Source organism: Bolinopsis microptera, chromosome 13 (genome assembly GCF_026151205.1).
Source record: "Bolinopsis microptera isolate Bmic1 chromosome 13, MBARI_Bmic_1.0, whole genome shotgun sequence".
Classification (NCBI taxonomy): domain Eukaryota; kingdom Metazoa; phylum Ctenophora; class Tentaculata; order Lobata; family Bolinopsidae; genus Bolinopsis; species Bolinopsis microptera.
Window position 1 is genome coordinate 5,708,987 of NC_087084.1, and position 23,119 is coordinate 5,732,105.

The following is a 23,119-nucleotide window of genomic DNA, read 5'->3' on the forward strand; positions in this document are numbered from 1 at the left end:
TCTAGTGTGTTGCCTCCCTAGTTTCTAGTGTGTTGCCCCCTAGTTTGTAGTGTGTTGCCTCCCTAGTTTCTAGTGTGTTGCCTCCCTAGTTTCTAGTGTGTTACCTCCCTAGTTTGTAGTGTGTTGCCTCCCTAGTTTCTAATGTGTTGCCTCCCTAGTTTCTAGTTTGCTGCCCCCTAGTTTCTAGCACGAAGTTCGTCAAGTCTTTCTCGGCCTGATCCGTCACTTGACGGAGTTACTAAATTAATTGTGATTGCTGTAATTTCTTAATTTACTCCATTCGGTGTCAAGTTATTAAGTTTCTTGGCGCTTCCCCGGTGTTGACCAGGCCCGAACCAGTACTTAGTGTGTCTATACCTCGAATTGTAAATTTGTAATTTGATAATTCTTATTTTCAATTATTGTAAATCTTTTGATATACGTGCGCGAATACGGCTTCTTCAGTACTGGGGGCCGTTGTATTTGTATCAATATACGATTATTTGTTTAAACTTCGCAATAACTCTCAGCAATGTTGCAAAATTTACTGGTCATATCTTTTAAAGTTTCTTGCCCGACTCAATCCCAATTTCCTTTCCACTTCATCTCACACCGCTACCGAAAACACCCACAAAATCAAAAAATCTACCAAAACACCCAATTAATCAATTAATATTCATCAACAATATATAACCATTTAAATTTCTAAGGTTTCATCATGACGGAAAGCGTACAAAGAAGCTCGGAGTCGGTGATCCCCCTGATAAAGTCTGAACCCCTCCTTAAAGGAGCAGATAACTCAGTGACTTACAACATCGAGGGTCTGCTCGGCTTCAAGGAGTTCAACAGCCGTCCCGATATCTTCACTGAGGTGAGATAATTTGTAATTTGATAATTGGTAATTAAGGTGATTAGGTAATAGGGGTGATTAGGTTAGAGTTGGGTGATAATTACGTGGCTTGGTACCGAGGTGGTAGTGGCACACCTCCGATTTAATTAGATTTTGTTGTATTTATTGGAAAGATTTCGCTTTCTTATCGGAGATCGGTGTGACCTGGAATTTTGGCTGGTTTGTCTAGACCGTTTGAGGTGTTTTGTTGTTGACAACAATTCGACTTTTCACATCTAAGTTTAGCAGAGAAAAAAAAACCCAGGTGCAATAATCTGAATAGACCCCACTAATTAACAAATAACTTAATTAACACAATTAACACACTAATCTCCCAGATGAAGAGAGAGAACAACCAGCAGCAGGAGGCAGTGCACCCCTACCTGACCCAGACAAAACACGATAACAAGATCATGCTCCACAGCTCCCACCACCGCCTCGGCAGCCCTGTCAAATCAGGTATTTAGCCAGCTAATTGGTTAATTATTTAATGGTCTTATATAGCGTTTAAGATAAGTAGTCAGTTAATTAGTCCATGACCTGATTGAGTTCGGCATAAAAACATGTTGCTGTTTGTCTAGAAAAAGCTTGTCTAGATAAGCCTCCTCCTTCTCTTATAAGTTCTCTCTCTTCTCCCGAAACCTACCCAAGTACGACTAATGACTGAACACTTGGTTCTATCCAAGTTCTCCACCTCCTTCCCCCTCCTTAAACATGGGTTTCTCTCTCCTTCTCCCTCTCCTTCTCCCCCGATAAATGCTACCTAAGTACTCGTTTCTGCCCGATAAAGCCAGCTGAGTAGGAGTTTATAGTCGGCCCCTAACTTCACGAAGCCGCATACCCAGGAGGCTCAATGGTTTCTTCACACATTTTACAACAGCGCCTAATCACAGACAGTCTCCGAAGGAAACACAACAACAATACGAATCTTAATTTTTCTGATGACCCTGTCTTTAATAGTTTAATTTTTGGGTTCCTGCAGCTAGTCGCCAAATGCGAAAGGTTTCCCAAACCCAAAACGACGGCTTCTCGAACCCGTGAATTGCCCTTGAATTGAACGAAAGGTTTCGTGAGAGGCAGCGGATATCTCGACTTGTAATTCTTATATTTGTATATTATCATTATATATTAATATAATATGTAACTGGTGGACTCTTATCCTATAGATTTAATTTGTCGTGGTATCTCTTGCCTAGGATCTCACTCGAGTGACTATCCCACTAATTTTTGACAATCTTCTTGTTTCCGATCGCCCTGTACCATTATGATATTCCTGTTCAGTATCTCCATCTGCACGTGGGCGAATCTCTCCAATCTCACTGGTCCCAACATATCACGTGCTACTCAGCTCCCTCTCTTATTCGTCCGTCTCACGTTATAATTCTGTCAATTATTATTACTGTTTTATGCAATTAGGATGCATTACCGGTTGTCCATCCTGTCGGAATGACTCACTCCCTGCCAAGGTTCTTTGTTTCGAGCATTGTGCCTACTTTTACTTTGACATCCCTGTAATAATAGCTAATTTATATTTATAACATAAATTATAGCTATATTACGTAGATTATATAGGTTATTATAGTCGTAAAAACGGAGATTAATGTGTTGAAGTAATATAGTGATTTATTTGGCAAGACGTAAATTAGTTCGTATTATATTATATCGGTTTCGTTGTCCAGTCCACCTTTCTTCACCATCTTCCACTAAATATCCCAATCTTCTGGTAATTAATAAAACCAGAATAACGTGCAGCATTTTCAATGGAGCTCCCTCTGATTAGTCAGACGGGAGTACCTCAACCTGGTAACAACCTGGTAACCTGGTAACCTGGTTACCTGGTAACAGGGGTGGTAACCAGGTTACCTGGTTACCACCACTGTACCCTGGGAACCTGGTAACCTAGTATTAGTAAAAGTAATGGTTCAGACACTATCCTAGCACTCCACCATAGTGCTCGTTATCACGTCCGGCACCGCGGTTATGAAGTTTTATTGTATTAAATTATTGCACATTCTAGCTTGGCTGCTACCCCAATGAGGACACCAATTTGTTAAATTAGCACAATAATAATAATAACACATTTGAGCAGAGAGAGAGAGAGAGAACACACCGGAAATTAAATATCGTTTCATAATAGTCGGGTGTACGTGGGGATTGGGAGAGGACGATAACAGGTCCGTTGTTTAGACTTAAATGAGAGGAGGACTTTAATACGGGGAGGACTTTAATACGGGGAGGACTTTAATACGGGGAGAACTTTAATACGGGGAGGACTTTAATACGAGGAGGACTTTAATACGGGGAGAACTTTAATACGGGGAGGACTTTAATACGAGGAGGACTTTAATACGGGGAGGACTTTAATACGGGGAGAACTTTAATACGGGGAGGACTTTAATACGGGGAGGACTTTAATACGGGGATGACTTTAATACGGGGAGGACTTTAATACGGGGAGAACTTTAATACGGGGAGGACTTTAATACGGGGAGGACTTTAATCGGTCCGCTATGTTCAGACTTTAACAGGTCGGGGATATTATGAGAGTTGGGGGTTATATCGGGTGATATAGAGTGATTTAGTACCTGATTCATGATAGATTCCGGGGTAGATATGCACTAGTTTTCTGTAAGTTGGTTAAACAACTTATTTATTGCGTCAACTTTATCCGGGGAGATATAACGTGCATTTTATCCCACTTCATGTTTACTACAGAAAAAATACCGAGAATATGACATTTATTGTCGCTTGTACATCAGAATCAATGCTATGAACAAATGCCACCCAAATATATATTGCCATAATTTTAAGGTTTTAATACCAATTATTTTACACAAATCACTAATGATGACATCTTGAGACTTGATTGCGTCTGAATGCATGCAGGGGGATGCAGGGTGCAGATTTCAGTACCACCATCAAAGCTTTATATTTATTGGTCACCAGTAACAACTTTTACATATTCAAACTTCAAAAGGTTTCTCGTAATGGAGATTTAACGACTGGTTGATCTGTGGAATCCAAGCTGATACCGGTCCGGCTGGTCACCTTGCAGTATAATTACATCATATTTAAATACCCACTACTGGATCGGTCCCGCACGGTCTTGTACTATTTGACTTTACAAACATAAATAGTTTGCGATGATCACATCGTTTTGAGGTTTTATAGGTAGGTTGTTTGTAGTTGTAAGCCTTTGTGTTTATAAAAAAGCAGGCGTACAACTGATAAATCACAATCAGCCACAAAGGAATGATTTCCCTCGATGTGCCGTAACACAACTGCTGAATTGAAACTTCCAGCTTTTTTAAACTTCTTTTGAAAAAATTTCATTTGTTGATCCTCGCCAACAACAAAGTCAGTACAGTAAAACCGTGATTTACCGTGATTTACCGTGATTTACCGTGCCTACCTACACCATTGAAACCCGGTCCATGTTCACGGTCCGTTTTAGTTAACTGAAATATTTACCAGAACTCGGAAACACACTTTCTAATTCTAATTTGTCACAATGCTGGAGAGGTCGTTAAAACACCCGTTGAACTAGAACCAGGTTCCCTTTGACGGCCTCCTCTCCAACCCAAAATCAGTTTCCTTACCGGCCAAATTTAGAAATTACTACACTATCTTTTAAATTACTGCACTATATTTTAAATCATACCCCCGAGCAAGTACTTGAAATAATTCAATCGGATTTTTTCCAATAATTTTTAAAATTACCCCCCTAATGTTAGCTCTCTGTAGAACTTAACCACATATATTACGTAAATCGTGAGGAGAAGATTTCAGTATTTCTCTAGCGTTTCTGATAATTTTCAAGGCAGGCTAACGACACAAGGATGATAGTTGAAAACGCACCGAAAATGAGGCCTATAGTGCATCACGAGATCATCCTAGCATATAATATAGTATTTAATATAGTATATAATATAGTATATAATATAGTTTTAGTAGTTAAAGTACTGCAACTGGGCAGACACGTAGAACTAAAATCTTAAATTCAATAATTGTTTTCGGGCGTTTAATTTCGGCGAGAGATTTAACACCTTGGTACTAGAAACCTGCGAGGAGTACTAGAAACGTGGGGGTTTTTTGGCTAAATTAAACCCGGATCACCAGTAATATCTGTATTAAGTTGTCTTAAAAATCTGTAAAAACAGCAGGTCCCCCCTTAGTTGACATTTTCTGTCTGGTTTGGTTTTAGGGGCCGACGTTTGGCTCACGATCATGAGGAGCACCAGACTTCACCTGACACTTATTTGGTTCTAACTTGATAATTTGGAGATACTTATCAAATCGTCATGAGATATAATGAGTTATCATCATCATCATCATCATCATCGACTGATTTGGTGACATGCCGGAAAAGTAAACGTAATTTTTATCAACTTTGACGTAATTTTAAGTGGTAAGTGATAAAGATGAGGATCAAGACAAATCCTCCGAATCTTGCTCGTTGCTCCATTATCTGTTCTTATTGAATCAGGTTAATGTGTTTGAGTTAGCTCATCGTTATGCAATTATATTCTCATGGAAAAGACGCAACTTTTAATCAGAATAAAATATCACTTCATTACCGTTGTCTACCCCCCCTCAATACTCCACAGCACTATAACTATAAGTGCAACAACATGGGTATTTGATAATTGGTAATCTCAGAGAGTTACGATTTAAAACGTATATATCTGTTCCTCCTTCCTTCTTCTCCCCCTTCATTCCAAGTGGTATAATTCGTTTCCTCAACTTTTAATCGAATAACAAGTACAGACGGCTAATTATTATTTCATGTAATTAGTGCCGGCCGGCCTCATTGGGTCTCAGACCCTGAGGGTATTTACCAGACGAAACTTTGAAATAATGAGGCGCACGTTTAATATAAATTTTGATATATGCACATTGGATAGAAATGATAGAGGGAAAATGTGATAATTTTATCGTCTTATCTTTAATGTGTATGTATTTGCGATCGGAACAAAGTAAATTAAATATTCAACTGAATATTCAGTCTTTTTGAAATCGTATACTTGCTCCTTATTAATATAAATAATATCATTTGAGCACTTTGCAAAAGAAGTTCACAAATCAGTATTGATATATTGATAGGAAAACTGAAATTTTGAGTCACATGATCGAAATTGCTGATATGCGTGACTGGCTGTTAAAATAATCTGTTCAAGTCACCAACTTATGGACCTTCCCTCTCTTTGAAGATGACCCCAGTATCTGTATATATACCAGATAAGAAAGTAAACCAGAAAGCAGACCACGCAAATATTAAGTAGTTGGTCATCCACTCAATCCAGCTTAGCCATAATCTGATAATTCACCAGTCCCAGCTTATAAAGCTATAAATCTATAAGTATAACACACATCTCAAAATGGCTTCTTCTTACCCACTCTGAGAACCAGTATTAATTCTTGTTAACATTATAGATAAAAATCACCTGGTTTTTGTTATCGTTTATATCGTTTCTGGCAGCTGAGTTCTTCCGAATACCCATATCCTCACAAGCGTAACGAACATAAATTATTACACATCCTTTTTTACCGGACTTTTTTATCAAAGCAACCATCAACCATGTCACCCCAAAGTTACCGAAGTGTTTACAAAACAGCTGCATATAATGAATAAGCCCTGTCATAAACGGGAACTCAGAACATTGTAATTTGCTTTTGCCAAAATATGTGGGTACCGATTCCCAGGAATGATTTTGGAATAATGGAATAACTTAATTTATGAAATTCTTATCGATAATTGAATTTTTTCCTATATTTCCCGATGACCCACTAAGATATACTACCTCGTGAGTTGATTTTCTCCGAATGTTTGCCGTTAAATTCAATACCAGTGGCAGAAAATCCAATTTTCAATGCAATGAACTAATTTAACAGCCTCAAACTTAGTCACCAAAATAAACTTGCAATCACTGTGTAATCAGAACAGCAATAAGAAATATTGATTGAATCTGTCATGTTGTCCTTGGTGGGGGTATTGTAAAGTATGTCCTTGGTAAGATAAAGTATGTGGCGACTGGGGAGGGTTATTGAGTTTCCGGCCATTACGACCTGTTCTAAACTCAATTGGTATCCTTGACATTAGCAATTAGGTGGAGGTCAAGTTTTAAGGGGGACGGCAACTTTTCAAGGCTGTTCAGGGGGGGGGGGGGCAGCAACTGGTGGATATTTTGTGGGTAGTTAAGTAGTTAAGGAGTTAAGGCTGGGTAGTGGCTACACATTGATGAGGTAAGGCTACATGTAGTTGTCACGTGTAGTGGTCACTTAGTGGCTGTTTGAAGGCTACATATTGACTGCCTGGTGGTTATTTCACGGTTACTTTGAGGTAATTTAAGGGCTGTTATATGGTGGCCACTGTGGTCAGGTCTCCCTCCCCCCCTCCTCTCTCCGTTTTAACACATCTCTCCTACATAACAAGCCACACTACCCACCCTCTATTTAATATAGTCTTTGTTTTTTGACAATGCCCAATAATTCTACTAAACCAGTGCTTCAATCCCGGTCTAACCAATCACAACCCACTAATCCACATCTCGACCAATCAAATCAGCCGAAATCACCCCACGTGACATCACCTCTTATAATCAAATAAATATATACAAGTTTATGAATGGTAAGAATATATCTCGAATGAATAAATGTATAGCGTGCGGAGATACCCTCGATTCAAACCCTTAATTTGGAAACAAAGCGTTAATCATCTCTACTTTTCTCCCTGCTAGCCCTCTAAATGCCGCCCGCTCATTGGCTATCAGCGGGGAATAACCTCCCCTGATTGGGCAATGCCCTCCTCGCACGCAAGACAGAGCTTTTGTTCTCGAATAAGAGCGGGTTATGTACGTGTTAGTCCTGGTCATTAGTAATGTAGTTGAATTGAAAACCGGCCGAGTAGGCGTCAACGTGGAGATGGTGGCTGGAACCGGGGGTCTGAACTGAGGGGTTGAATGGGAACGGGGTTTGAACTGAAGGTGGGGGATTTGAACTGAGGGGTTGAACGGGAGGGGATTTGAACTAAGGGTGGGGGGGGGGGTTTACCGGACAGGTCATACTTGACAAAAGTCGTTTGTTTTGAAGATAATGTGCTGAGTAGGTGTAGGTACTGTGAGCCTTCCTGTGGGAGAGTGGGATAGACAGGTTTTTAATGGAGGCTATTGTTTCTCCTGAATATTCAACCTTAAAGTTCAACCTAGACCCTAAATCTGTGTGAGTCACTTTGCCGTGGGTAATCTCATGGGGGAGTGTGAAAACAATGCTGTGTAAAGGTGTATGTTATATCACGGGTAGATGTGAGTATTTCCTAATACGGCTTTAAAACTGGGGGAGAGGGGGGGTCAACCTCATTTTACCTCATTCGGGCAGCCTAAAAAAGGCAAAATTGGGATGAGGTAGAAATAAAACTAGCCTAGTAGGTAAGTTAGTAACCTAGTTACTCGTAGTTAGTAACCTAGATAGTAACCTAGTTGGTAACCTAGTTGGTAACCAACCTACTTGTTCAGATAGCGGTGAGAGTGGTATGTCCCCTGGTACAGATTCAGACGGCAAACAGAGAAAGTGGAGGAACAGACACACTTTCACCCAGGCTCAACTTGATGTAAGTAACCATAAGTAACCATAAGTAACCATTAGTTACCATTAGTTACAATTAGTTACCATAAGTTACCATTAATAACCATTTATTACCAATTAAGTAACAATTAGTTACCATAAGTTACCATTAGTAACCATTATTTACAAATTAAGTAACCATTAGTAACCATTAGTTTCCATTAGTTACTAATAAAGTAACCATTAGTTACCATAAGTTACCATTAGTTACCATTAGTTACCATAAGTTACCATAAGTTACCATCAGTAACCATTAGTTACAATTACTTACCATAATTTACCATAAGTAGCCATTAGTTACTATTCGTTACCAATTAAGTAACCATTAGTTACCATAAGTTAAGATTAGTAACCATTAGCTACCAATTAAAACATGTAAAATATTTCCTTGTGTTTGACATTTAACACCCTATCAGGAGTTAGAACAAGTCTTTGCGACTACCCACTACCCCGACATCTTCACCAGAGAAGAACTTGCTAACAAACACAAACTCACAGAAGCCCGAGTCCAGGTTTGAAAACATTCCCTTGTGTTTGAAATCTTTACTCATGATTTTTTTCAATATTTTCGTTGTAAGCCAGCCAGGCCCATGTTCTTTGAAGCTTGAAAGTGCTTATTTTTTCAAGCTAGCACTGATTAAATTGGAGTCCCTGTATTTCTGCATAACATCTACTGCCGTGCTTATTAATCAAAATTTCATTTCTTTGGCCCGAGAAAACGCTGTTATCCTACAATCCTACGACATTTATGATTTGAGGATATATCTTGCACGTGGACCAAGACTAAATGCACCTTATCATAGAGATATCTCATTTATTCAGAACTAATTCGTATGAGAATTGCATTTTCTAACATGGTGGTCACGCGGTGGACACAGTTTTAATCAACTAATAAAATCGTCCTAAATCACCATAAACCGACAAAAAGACCTGATTTTTTTCATCAACATTTCCAGAAAATATACCTATAAAAATCAGCATACTAGATGTCCCCAAAAGTGGCAGTATTCTAGATGTATTCTGAACGGACAAGCATTGAACACTCCTAATTCACCAAGAACAACTCACCATCCACTATTTACCACCTCCTGTCCACTATTTACCACCTCCTGTCCACTATTTACCACTTATTACCCACTATTTACCACCTCCTGTCCACTATTTACCACTTATTACCCACTATTTACCACCTCCTGTCCACTATTTACCACTTATTACCCACTATTTACCACTTATTACCCACTATTTACCACCTCCTGTCCACTATCTACCACTTATTACCCACTATTTACCACCTCCTGTCCTCTATTTACCACCTCCTGTCCACTATCTACCACTTATTACCCACTATTTACAACCTCCTGTCCTCTATTTACCACCTCCTGTCCACTATTTACCACATCCTGTCCACTTACTACCACTTATTACCCACTATTTACCACCCACTATCCACTATTTACCACCTCCTGTCCACTATCTACCACTTATTACCCACTATTTACCACCTCCTGTCCTCTATTTACCACCTCCTGTCCACTATCTACCACTTATTACCCACTATTTACCACCTCCTGTCCACTATTTACCACCTCCTGTCCACTATCTACCACTTATTACCCACTATTTATTAAACAAATAATTTCATCAGGTGTGGTTCCAAAATCGTCGAGCTAAACATCGGAAGAACGAGAAAGCGAAGACAGCAGCGGAGAACCTGATCAACAGTAATCTGATGAGCAACATCGGTAACATCGCCCTTCAGAGCGCAGCTGGAGCACTACTTCACCCACACATCAGGTATGAGGGGAAGTTTCTGAGGGAGAAGGGGGATAACTTAGATTTCCAATTCTACAAGGGTCCTCGGATTTGAAATGTTCACTCCGCTAGAGGACCAACCTAAACTAAAACCTAGGGGATGCGGGTCATTTTTCTCATTTTAAGACTAATCGGTTTTTGATAACTAAGTTTTATAAAAAGTTTTCTAAAAATAATACTTTCAACTCTCCAGGGCGGCAGCACTACAAGCCCTGATGATGTCACCAACAATGTCACCCACCACCCCGCCCATCCTACCAGGCGACTTATCGTAAGTTACCAGATGTACATAAAGTTCACCTTTTTTAATCTGCTATCATAACTTGTTGTTATCTGGGTTATGACGCAAATTGGGAATATTACGGGAATGTTCTAGTCCATAAATACAAATGCAAAACTTTTCTCCTTCAAAATCAAAATGTCTAGCTCCGAAGCCTAATTTCTTCGAGCTATTTGAAACATCATCAGACATGAGACACCATGTTGTCATCTTAAAATCTTAATGAAACCGTTTGTTTAGTAGCTGGCGGTTTTGCTAGAGCCTCTAATAAACGACCCGCTTATCCATCAAAAGAATTCCACTAATGAGATAGCCTCACCTTAATATTAAGTACTTAAAACAAAATTTGGTAATTATAAGAAAGTCACCGTAACATGTTGCTCAATTAAGTTTATTTTTAGAACTGGAATAAATTTGGATTCTGATGAATCTGAAATCTGGAACCTCAATTTTTTGGACAATATCAAATAACTTTTAATAAACTCTTAATGACCGGTAATTTTGATTGATTTTATATTTTTGACGTAAATGAATGTCACAATTTGTTACAAACCAATCTTATAAAACTGACATTTCAACTTGAAGTACTTTCACTGAGCCCCACAAACCATGACCACTTGTACATCTCCCAATTCTCCCCCAACATCTTTGCGAATCCAACATAATTCTACTCAATTAAACTTGAGAGCTCCCCAAAATCTAGAGATTTAAAGATTCTACAACCTTATGAGCTGTAAAATTTACCTCTTTGTTCTGGATAATAAAATACGCTCTCTCCCTAATGAAGGAGACCTCCCGAACAAAGCCTTGTTGATTGCTTAGCGCCTGCATTAATCGCCTCTAGCTCAAACCAATTAAATTTATTTCGAGAAATACTAGCGCTCCCCATGTTCTTTGTGTTCTTGAAATTATTTTTACTGTTCATCATTGGCTAAGAGTCGGGGTGAGAGGGCCTCTGGTCGTTGAATGTGGTGTGAGTGATATTGTTGGGGATTTTTGGGGTGTTGAGTGCAGAGGCCTTTGTGTGGTGAGGCAATAGGATCATTAACATCATTTCACCTCCTCCATTGAAATCAAACTTGCTTCTTTACAAGAAGTCATCGACTGTTTGAATTTATTGTCAGTGCTAAGTGAGCTAAGGGGGTTGATGGTGAATAAAGTTTTTACTATGGTCCTCTGGGAGCAGGAATTTATGGGGTTTTGTCCGTGGAAAGTTAAAAGGTCTGGATATTATTTAAAAGACGTAATCAATTGTTTGATTTTATTGTTAGTGCTAAGTGAAATAAAAGGTGAAGTGGTGAATACAATTTGTAATGCAGTATGGTGACCTGGTCCCAGGACTTTTGTACGTGGAAACTTCTTCGCCTTTTAATCTATTAACCTTTTAGAATCTCATCAAATTTATGATATCACGAATTCTGCGGTATGGTCTTCATTAATATATATTGGTAAATTATTGCAACGGTCTGTGGTACTGTAACTTTTGTGGAATTTCTGCATATTATCCAGCTTTAGTACCCTGTGGCCTATACTTCATTCCCTATATTATAGTGGCCTGATAAGAAATTAGGATAATTCTTTTAAAAACTTTAATTTGTACCCACTACCCGTGGTGTATCAAACTTTAAAGTGCATATTTCAAACTTAAGAGATAGTCACATAAATTTAGTTCATAGCATGTGAAGCTAGAAATTCCAGACTATCCTAAATCAATCTATTTCAACTTTAGAATCTGACCAAATCGGTGACGACATCACGAGATTTACGGTCTGGCCTACATAAAATAACGTGACGGATTGATGAATCATTGCAACTGTTTCTGGTACGATAACTTCCTTTAAGTTTACGAGGCCATAGAATGTAGACATACAATGAAGCGATAGTCCCTTCAATTCAATTTACTATCATGTCAAAAATAAGAAAAATCTTTAAAAAAGTTTAACTTGAACCATTGCCATATCGCATTTAAAGTGTTTATTTTGACAATACACCCGGAAACTTTGTCTTGGTATTCAAACCCCCACTTTTCACGGCTCTACAAAATGTCTTTGTTTATAATTAGACATATATATATTCTAATTAGGTAAGTATGAATAATGAAATGGCCTCCCTCAACCAATCAGAAACAGCTGTTTCGCCCACGTGTCCCCCTCCTGACCTGAACCTACCAATCATCTTTCAGTACAGCTAATTCAGTGATAATCGGGTTATCTAGTGCTAAATAAGATTTGCTACTCTTCATCGACGTTCAGTTTAACCCCGGCCCCTTTTCGGCCAATCACACCCCGGCAAACACGTCACGTGTCCGCAACCGACCGATCAGATCAAAGAACGGCCCGCATGGTATGCTAGTTAAGGGGCGTGCTGTAATTTTCCACCAATACAGGTTTTAGATTCAATTGGATTCGGGTCTAAATATCAATTTAAATTTACTGCCCTTGACCAAGCCGCCTATTGGAGTCATTAATTTTTCAATTAAACAGAACATTAACTTTTAGAGCACTGGTTTGAAAAGCAACAAATGTCACGCTAAATTTCATGCTCCGAAATCTGAAATCATGTTATATGATAGTTGGCCCGGACCCCGAAACGTTCCAAGAATTCTCACTTGGTACATTATCAAGTTCCATCTCCATATTTGGTCGGTCATGAATAGCGATATGAATGATTTTAAAATAATATTCGACACAAGGCAATTATTGGATTATGATAGTGAACCGCATGAGACGCATCTTAAATACCAAAAGTTTTAAATTTAAGCGATAAAACCCATCTCATGACCCGCTTATCTGATGATAAAATAATATTATAGCGTATTATACAGTACGGCACACAAATTAAAAGATAATACTTAATTTGATCGAGTTATTCAATAACTGTTTACCCCTACGATACTGACTCGGCTGCAATTTAATTACGACGTAACGCATGAACTCACCCGCGGCTGTTCTGCTGAACAAGTCTTATTTTTACCTGGAAGTCTCTTTTTTGGTACATGGAAGAGCGATTTCATAACCTGGTAGTGTTTTATTATTACCCCTGAAACTTTATCGACTTTTGAGATCATTAGCCCCGTGGTATTTACTATTTAGGGTATGTGTGGGAACCTGTGTTACTTGTTCTAAGTTATGTGGGAATGTCAACATCTTATCGGCTATACTACCGCTCTACCAGTGGTATGCTCCACGGTTATTAGTAAAATGTTTCAAATTAATGTTTCACACCTGGGAGTATGCACGTGGTGATTCCAACGGACAAGTGAAACTTAACTTAAAGCATACTCAAGAAGTCACGTGGTGATCACGTGATAATACAAAGATTATTGAAAGAGTAGTCTGGAAGTCTGGATCGACCTAGGCAGGCAGTCTGGAAGTTCCTATTTTTACCTGAATTTCCTCAGAAAGTTGCATAATCACTGTAATTATCAGTGTAATTATGGAGGGCTAATTGAATGATACGAGCTCAATGAACCGCACCGGTTGATTTTGTTCTGGCCAGTTTTCTTAAATTCCGAGTTTTCGTCTAATTTGGTAATTATAGACGGATAAGATTATGAAGGAGCATGTTATCTTACACTAACAGTGATTAGTTTCATCCATCAGTACAAAACTAGCATATTACAAAACTGTATGCGTAGAACAAATCTGGAATAATGATAAACTAAAAGTTAAAATACTCTTAATTCTCAATCAAAGGTGAAGTAAGACCTTCAGCGCGATTACAATAATTTAGATAAAAATATTCGTACGCAAATAATTATGAGTTCATAATAAGTTAATAATTCTAGGTAAATAAGTACGAGTTCTTACACTTATTCTTTAATAATATTTGAGTTCTAACTTCTTCCAGGTTCCTGATAAGTTATCTCTCCCAGGTTCCTACAAGCGATGGCCCAGCTGCAGTCAATGCAGGGTCTCCAGTCTATGGGAGGGTTCCGGGCCCCAGTTACCACGACAACCTGCAGCGCGGGTGGATCACCCCTCGTTTCACCTCTCACTTCTACCCCATCTCTTACTGCCTCCCCCGTCACTCTTCCGTCACCGGTCAGTAACAATACTACTAGTATTTATATTTTAATGTTCTATGTGTTACGTTACACTAGGATTTATCTTTTGAAGGATTTTGTAATTTGTCAAACAGAAGGATTCATTTTTGAAAGAAAAATAAAAACACCAGAATTTGTGCAACGTATGAGCGTATATAAATATACTCTGCTTACAACACACATATCTATATCAAGACGACACACTTACAAAAACGACTACTTCGAATCAGTGACATTCACCAGTCACCCTTATTTTTACATTTGTATGTCCCTTATTGTCCCTTCATTACTTTTGTTTCCATATGTATGTCCCTTCATTCTTTCAAATCCTTTTTCGCACTGTTACCAGCCTCCTTCCAACATGATGGTTGTCCGAGTAAAGATTAGCGGCGAACGGCCTTCCACCTCAGAGGGCTCTCATATTTGACTGTACCTGCACCAAACCCACTAATTAATTGTGATTGCTATTGTTTAATCCAATAATACGACAAATATAAACCTAGACCAACCTCATCAACCAACCACACCGCCCCTCCTCCCCGTCTGACCAATCACAGAGCAGTAACTTGACCACGTGACCTCAATGTTGTTTTCAAATACTAAACCTCTCGCTGTTAATTAATCAGTCTACTTTAGACTTATTATGACCGAGCCTCCTCGAGCTGCTGCTACACAATTCCCCTGTAAAATTACTCATTTTGTTATTAAACACTTGGAGAGAAGTTGACTGTTTTTTTTAAAGTCTGGTTTTTATTTCCAAGAAAATATCTGATTTATACTTAATACACTCGGATTTTACTGAGAAAAAATCAGAAATTTTCATGTCATCAAATGAGATTGAATAACAAAACACACACCTTAATCAGATAAGTCTGACGTGATTTGTGACGGGTTATTTTATTGGACTTTATTGGAGTTTAAATACACTTGTTAGTCTTGGTAGATTTGGGAATTAATAATCATATCGGGGATCAGCTACAATGTGTACATGATTCAAGATAGATATGTGTTATACACGTGGAGGACTGATACAAGAGCTTTATTGGAAATGAAACTGTGAAAATCAGATCCCATGATCCTCAATATTTCGGGGTTGAGTAAGGAAGAATTCAGTCCTGTCCAGCCCAATATCTCGACAAAGAATTTCTCATGAGTCAGTGACAGTAGCGTCTAAGTGCAATAGTCAGTGAATTAATTCTCGACTAAAGACTGTAAACACGTCTAAAATTAAATGCCCCAAGTAGATCTGCCTAAACCCAAAACTTTCCCAAGGGTGTCTCCCAACTATTCTCAGTTTAACGTCTGCATACTGACAGTTAGTTCACAAAACAACCAATGATGTTGACGATCTGTCTCCTGATCACGTGACTCCGGACTCGTGATCTGTTCCCCAATTTTCCCATATTACCTGTGTCTCAACTTATCTGGACTCCTGATCACGTGATCTTACAACTCACTCTTCTTGTAACGTGTGCATAAGTTACTGGCCCAGCCGTGAAGCTACGCGACCTCTCAAATTAGCTGAGATCTGGGCTACATAATTTAAGCTAATTTGTAGAACCCCTAAATTTCAATTTTACAAAAGATTACAGTTTAGAGTTAAAGCCCCGGCGAGTTACTACATATTATATTGTGAACAAGCATCATTAAGTTAATAACTTATTAAGGATGCGGAGAGATCCGAGCCGAGCAGATCGGCGGCAGAGAAAACCTTGAAATCTGTATTATTATTATATTATGTTTGTGTGTGCTGGATTATTATAGAAGCCCGAGATTTTCCTGGCTAATTGAGTCGAACAAGACAACTGTGAGAACTCGAGAAATGTAACCAACAAAAAATGGACTAAAGTTTAATTATTGAACTTTTATATTATTTGACTAATTGTAACAATGATTACTTGAGTGATAACAAATTGAATTTTCAGGCCACAGAAATCAACGTGATTGACACGAACTCAGCGAAGTCCGTGGAAAGTCAGAAAAGCATTGAAATGCTACGAAACAAAGCAAAAGAGTACGCTTCCGCCAACGCGATGGGCGTAAAGTCTTGAGAAAATAACTTTGCAAAGGAGCAGGACTCTTATTATTGGAGTAGGCTTGTATCATTTAGTGGTGAGAGTTTTGAGAAGCTACAAGGTTAACGAAATTAAGATCATGTTGTCCAGCTGCGGTTCATGATATTTTATTCAGAGTAAAAGTTCAGCTTGGAAGGCTGGAGACCAATTCAAGTATATTTGAGTTTTTTTTGTTTTGTTAATAAGGATGGAACATGGTGAAGAGCTTCTTGTAAATTTCTTAGAAACACAGTTACCCCACTATTAGTTTAATAGATCTTGGAAGTGTTGGGGTTGGATGATGAAACTGTAGTTTTAGAGGATTGAAATCCGGGTATTGATGGTATGGGTTGTTGCAAACTTTTGATTTTCCAGTGACAGTACTTTTTTGACTAGCTAAATAATGTAGCTGACTGAATTTAAAAGACCAACAGACCGCTGTGAATATTTTACAAAAACATTAGTATAACACGTAGTAATCACTGATGTTTTGATTTCGGTTGGTAGGTTACATATGTATTATACTCCAGTACCGAGTATTGGTTTAGGGTTGAAAAGGTTAGTAACTTAGTTACCACAACTACATGGGTAGTTTCCAAGTAACTGGGTTAGTGACCTCCTAATTAAACTGGTTAGTTACTTAGTAACCCAGTTAAATATCTGGTTAGTTACTTAGTAACCCAGTTAAATATCTGGTTAGTTACTTAGTAACACAGTTAACTATCTGGTTAGTAACTTAGTAACCCAGTTAACTATCTAGTTAGTTACTTAGTAACCCAGTTAACTATCTGGTTAGTTACTTAGTAACCTTGCTACGTTTGCTGCAGTTCGCTGGTTCCGGACCAAGGCTATTTAGTTGCCGGTTTTAAAGTTTATTAGGTTGAATATTTCGTGTTGTTGAGATTACAAATCGGAGCTGTTGCTGAGGTCCTTATTCATTATTGACCATGTACCTTCCTTTAAAGTTCATGGCTTGATGGACCAATCTTTTTGCACTCCGAAGAAAACATCTCTTTATAATTTTGGCATGGAAGGAGCAGTGTATGAAATTTAACGGGTTAAACTAGTAGTGTAATTTGTGAGTAAGTTCTCAGCATTCGTACTGCATTTGTAAATAGAAAGTTTAGCAGTCTTGTATGTTTTTAAAAACTGCTTTATCCTTGGGTCAAGCGTTACAGAATTTGTTAAAATATCCGAAGTATTACTTTATCTGCAATTTGCGGTGCACATAATTTTTAGTCATGTGAAACTCCAAAAAACTTCAAAAAGTAGGTGTATGCTATTATAGTATACTATAGTATACTATGTTCTTATAGTAGCATAGAATGATATACTATAATACGACTAGTAAACTATAATATACTATAATATATACTATAGTATATGCTTATTTCCTAAAATGTTTGATCTTAAGTCTTTGGGTTATATCTGTTGATAATATACTTGTGTGGAAGCTAGTTTGTTCTTTTGGTTGTTTAGTTATCCTGATTTCTTAGATTAAATCGTTCATTTTTATGTTGCTTTTCGACGATATATTTATTGTAGTGATTTGATTATTTGTGATTCCATACCGATCAAATTAGTGTTTTACTTCAATAAAACCCGTGCCTTTTTTACATTACATCATGAAATTCGTAATATCGTTAGTCGTAATTTAACCATAAATTTCTCCCAAAAGTGTTATTTTGTACGGTAAAAACCATAACCTAACGGCTAATGGCTAACCCAATTCCTATCAAAATCATACGCTGAAACCCTATCGAGAAATTAAATTAACTTCCTTATATGGTCATATCACGTGATCGAGACAGTTTCAAGTTTTCGCCAATATTTTGCCAGGGGAGCATTTTTACCCTACTAATACTATGTCATGGGGTGTGATACGGAATCATCGTCCAAAAATATTTTGACATACGTTGCATGCCACTTTTCGCGCGCGCCGCCGAAGGCGGGATACGAAACATGTATCAAAAAATATTGGAGGACTTCGACGCGCCGCGCGAACTAGCATTTTTGCTTCGCATCGTCGATCGTTGCTCTGCTTCGCAGAGCAACGATCTCGATGGGTTGACATTTTCAATCAACCAAAAATACATTATTCAAGTTTGTTTCAACTGTCTGGGGTCCTTTTAGAAAAATCTCAAAGATCGAGTAGTGTTTGTCATACGTTGTATGACCCGCCGCGCATAGTGAAACGACCGTGGGGGTCGCAACGTGATACAAAGTAGTGTCTGTGTAGAGTGATCTAGTACGTTCGATCGAGATTGCAGCGATGCACTTGCACTATATATTGGGTCTCTACGAGCTGGGAAGCGCGTTGACATTATTAATTGCAATGAAAATGTGTAGTTCTAATTCTAGGTAGCTTTGACTGAAATCAAAACTAAAACTAATTAACAATTAAGCTTAACCCTGGCCCTTTATTTTGATGTCCCCATGCCCCAGGTCAGATTTTTTACACCCACCGAACATTACCAGCCATTTTAAATTTACGTTGATAACGTCTACACTTTACTCAAAGAACCTTATCGGCTGGCGGGCTTGCTAGAAGTATTTTTTCGCAGTAAGTTTGAGATGCACTTTACTTGTATTGACACAATTCAGCTTCACCTAACCATGTGCTTTCGCGCCACTGCGGGCGCGCTTGTTTCACAAGTCAAGAAAAGCACCTATCCACGAACCCCGATGGGAAGGTTCGTGCGCGCGCGCGCAGTGCTGACAACAGCGTCTATGTAGCGCATGTAGTCTTGGCACTTCTCCCTCCAGTAACCACTTTACAGGTCTTTCAGTTTGAGTTAAAACAGCTAATGCATAATTATTAGTTTTAGCTGCCAGAAATAAATTTTCGGTTTCTGTAGTGTATAGGGGTTAATTAGGTATAAACTACAGTATAGCTGTACTTACACCTACATTCACAAGCACAAAGCATGCAAGCTCACTTGGTCCAATGAGCTTTTTACCGCCGTGAGGCGGGCGCGCGCTACTGCAAGCGCAAGGGCTCTGGATAGAGCAACAATTCACCAATCAAAGGACAAGAATTAAATAACATGCAAAATTAAAGTTGCGAACTTTTATTTGGTCCAAAATATACCAAATACATAATACGACTTTTTGATATAACTCAAAATCTAAATTGTCCCAAATTGTGGATCAAATTCCTGTACTGGGAATGGGGAAGCTAACTGAATTTAGTTTTACGAAACGAACATTTTATAACGGGTGATACTCGTAAAATATTTGTTCCATATATTGGACCGTCGACGAGTCCAATTCGGCGCGCGTCTTGGTAAGTTGTAAACCTACAACGAACATTTTGCTGAAAACCGGAGGTCAATATTTATTTTACTTTCGGGAATATTTGACCATTGTTAATGGTCTGGCCCGGCGCGCGCTACTTCGTAGCACTTGCCATCGCCCATCGGGCACCGGGCTAGTCCAATCCATTAACAACGGACATTTGGACAAGTCCTGGTTCCAGGAAACCCTAGCGGTGCAGGTGAGGTATATTTCATATTCCTTTGACAGATGTTACTCGTCTAAATTTCTTCGAAGTAGCGCGCCGCGCGCGCCGCTTTCTTCTCGAAATATGGCAAGTGCTACGAAGTAGCGCGCGCCAGGCCATGGACCATTAACAATGGTCAACCAGTGTCAAACGTTGTATAACCCATAGTGAAACGACCGTGGGCGTCACGCGCACGACGTGGTACAACTTAGCCATTGGCCAGTAACAAAAGCCATGTACTTAAATATAGAATGGGAGCGAGTATTACAAACCCCGAGGGTCAGTTAACGAGTAATAAAAGTTTCCAAGGACCGTGAATCAGTAGAATAAGCATCAGTATTAGTGATTAGTCATTGGTCATGCAACTTGAACGTGAGTAATTTAAATTATAGAAAGTGTTTTATTTACATAGTAGATATAAATGATCAAAACTCAAAATTGGTTAGACAACTTTGCATGTAGTTAAAATGTAATTTTCAGCGTTGACAAGTTTAAAAAAATTCCGAATCTTATGGAAGTAAGAATTTCCAATGTGTCTTATCGAAAGTGAGTGAAAGAAACACTTGTGGCAATTTTATTTACTGATACTCTTATTTGTAAAGCTATCCTCGATACATATGCAGTTACAAAGTGAGATAACTGTTTCAACAGGGGTCGAATTCACAAAAATAACGTAAACCATTGATTTAAAGCTACCGCCGCTCCTGTCTCTTGATTGCTGATAATGATCAGGAACACATGACGTATCATCACGACGATTATTGGTCACTCGAAATCGACCCGTTAGGAATGCAATGTAGGTGTGATGGTTGTTTCTGCGTATTTGTTAGGTACCTGTTACTAATTAATCAACGGGATCATAATGTTGATTGTATCGATAAAACATGGATTTTAAGGCATAAAGAAGCATTGTTGAGTCCTGAAACCAAGTTTAATCGATTTCTCGTGCAATTTTAGGTCAGGAATGGTCATCAAAATAAATTTATAACAATGTCGATATTTTGGTAAATTTCTAGCTTTCTGCCAGAAAATAAATTTTCGGTTTCTATAGGGGTTAATTAGGTATAAACTACAGTACAGCTGTACTTACACCCACATTCACAAGCATGCAAGCTCACCTGGTCCAATGAGCGGGAAACGGAGAACAAGGTCTGGTGACGTCATAGTCACGTGACCTCAGGCTCATAATCACGTGACCTCAGACCCAATCAATTGGGTTCTGGCCTGGTCAGCCCCCTGTCACCCGATCTTGAGGTGACGTACGACACCTCGTTAACCCAATCAATGTCTGGAAGGCTGCAAATTTTCACATGCCACATCCCTAAGATTCTTAAAGAGTTGTACGAGATGACGATACATAGAGGCCGCAGAATTATGAGGACTACCAGATCCTGGTGGAACCTAAGCGATCCATGATATCACGACAGGCCCTAGGTGAAGTCCTCCATAATATATTTTTATCATAATTGCAGGATAAGTGTACATTTAAAAAAAGCACTTTATTTTTAAGAACCTGACGAATATCATTACTGGGCCGCGCTCAGCCTGTCATTCCGCCTAATCTCTATGTTGTTTACCAACATTAAAGCCTGGGGTCCTCAGGTAAGAATATCATTACACTTTGCACTTTAAATTTTAACCACCAATTTTTTTGTTTTTTGTTGCACTTGCAGTGGCGCGCGCTCACCTCTCGGCGGTAAAAAGTTGTAAAAAAACTTGTGAAACAAGCTCATCCGCAGTTGCGCAACAGCACATGGTTAGGTAAATATATTTAGTTCTGTTCCCAACATAATTGATAATGCCCTATTATATTTGTCAACACAGCCTTCGACATCATCATGTATGTTTATATCAAAATTATTTTCTCCAGAAATTGAGTCAGATTATAAATAATAATTATGATTTAAACCTTTATATTATAGTGGCACAACGACTTAAAATGCACAGGTGTGCCACAAAAACGCTTCAGGACACTATTTGTTGCTGAAAAACTTGGAGCTATGAAAATAACATTGGACAGCGACCTTCTAAATGTTATGGCTTGTAGTTTCGAAACTGTTATACTATTTTTTAAACTTGTTTAATCTGTAGCTATTACTATTTCTAGAATATCAATTTTTTTAAAGTTAAAAAAAAAAAGATTTCAATGTAAGAAAAAAGTGTCAAACAGTATATATACAATAAAGTAATTCAAGTGTTGCAATTGGCAGAGCACAATACAGAGGTAACGGAAATTGTCCACTGCTAGCAATATTATATAATATGAAATATCAACAATCAGATATATACACATCTACTCCATCATAGGGGGTATTAATGTTGCTATCAAAGCACACTTTCGAAATCGAACTGCTTGCTGCTGTGATGTGAATTCGTAGATTTTTATTTTCAGTTGACCAATTATATTATGTTTGGTTTCATCTTTTACCCCGGTTCTTTAAATTTGTACTATTTTTATAACTTTTAATCTGTTGTGTTGGTTTATTCATTTTCGAGGGTGCCTATCCTTACAGCTACACAATTACCATTGCTAAAATTATCTCTATATTATTCGAGAAACTTTTTACGTAATAACAGATGCAACAAAATGAACAATTGAGTCTCTCTGGGTTATTTTGGGGGTGTTTAATAGATCAAAAATTCACCCTTAAAAAGCCTTGGGAATGTGTAAAACACACCCTTCTAGCCACTCCTCACCAGTCACTTCTGTATCCTATGGCTGTTGATATTTTGTTAGGTCAACAGTACCTAGAACTCCCGAAGATGAGTAAATTCCATCCAACTATCTATATTACCATACTTGAGTGATTAATTTTCCCGTTGAAGCAGTCTATGTTTAATTTGAAACCTTAAAAATTTGAAATTATGTTATTTTTCATATCAATATTGTATCGTTTTGAAATGCTGTTCTGATACTTTTGAAACCTCATGAGAA

At 38.3% G+C, this 23,119-nt stretch overlaps 1 protein-coding gene across 1 annotated transcript; it reads left to right on the top strand.

Annotated features, from left to right (window-relative positions):
* The first annotated feature begins 648 nt into the window (after positions 1-648).
* On the top strand, positions 649-18,276 carry LOC134825038 (homeobox ARX homolog alr-1-like). The gene is made up of 8 exons (XM_063837118.1): positions 649-850; positions 1,207-1,327; positions 8,380-8,474; positions 8,905-9,000; positions 10,137-10,285; positions 10,497-10,574; positions 14,458-14,626; positions 16,554-18,276. Exons 1-8 carry the CDS (start codon positions 698-700, stop codon positions 16,677-16,679), a joined length of 987 nt encoding a protein of 328 aa, XP_063693188.1. The 5' UTR covers positions 649-697; the 3' UTR covers positions 16,680-18,276.
* Positions 18,277-23,119: the final 4,843 nt, after the last annotated feature.

What these genes read in the sequence shown, in the direction of transcription:
- LOC134825038 (XM_063837118.1), top strand. Translation starts at nt 698, where the DNA reads ATGACGGAAAGCGTACAAAGAAGCTCGGAGTCGGTGATCCCCCTGATA. An exon ending in TCACAGAAGCCCGAGTCCAG is followed by an intron (nt 9,001 to 10,136) that starts GTTTGAAAACAT and finishes TAATTTCATCAG; the next exon opens with GTGTGGTTCCAAAATCGTCG. An exon ending in ATCCTACCAGGCGACTTATC is followed by an intron (nt 10,575 to 14,457) that starts GTAAGTTACCAG and finishes TATCTCTCCCAG; the next exon opens with GTTCCTACAAGCGATGGCCC.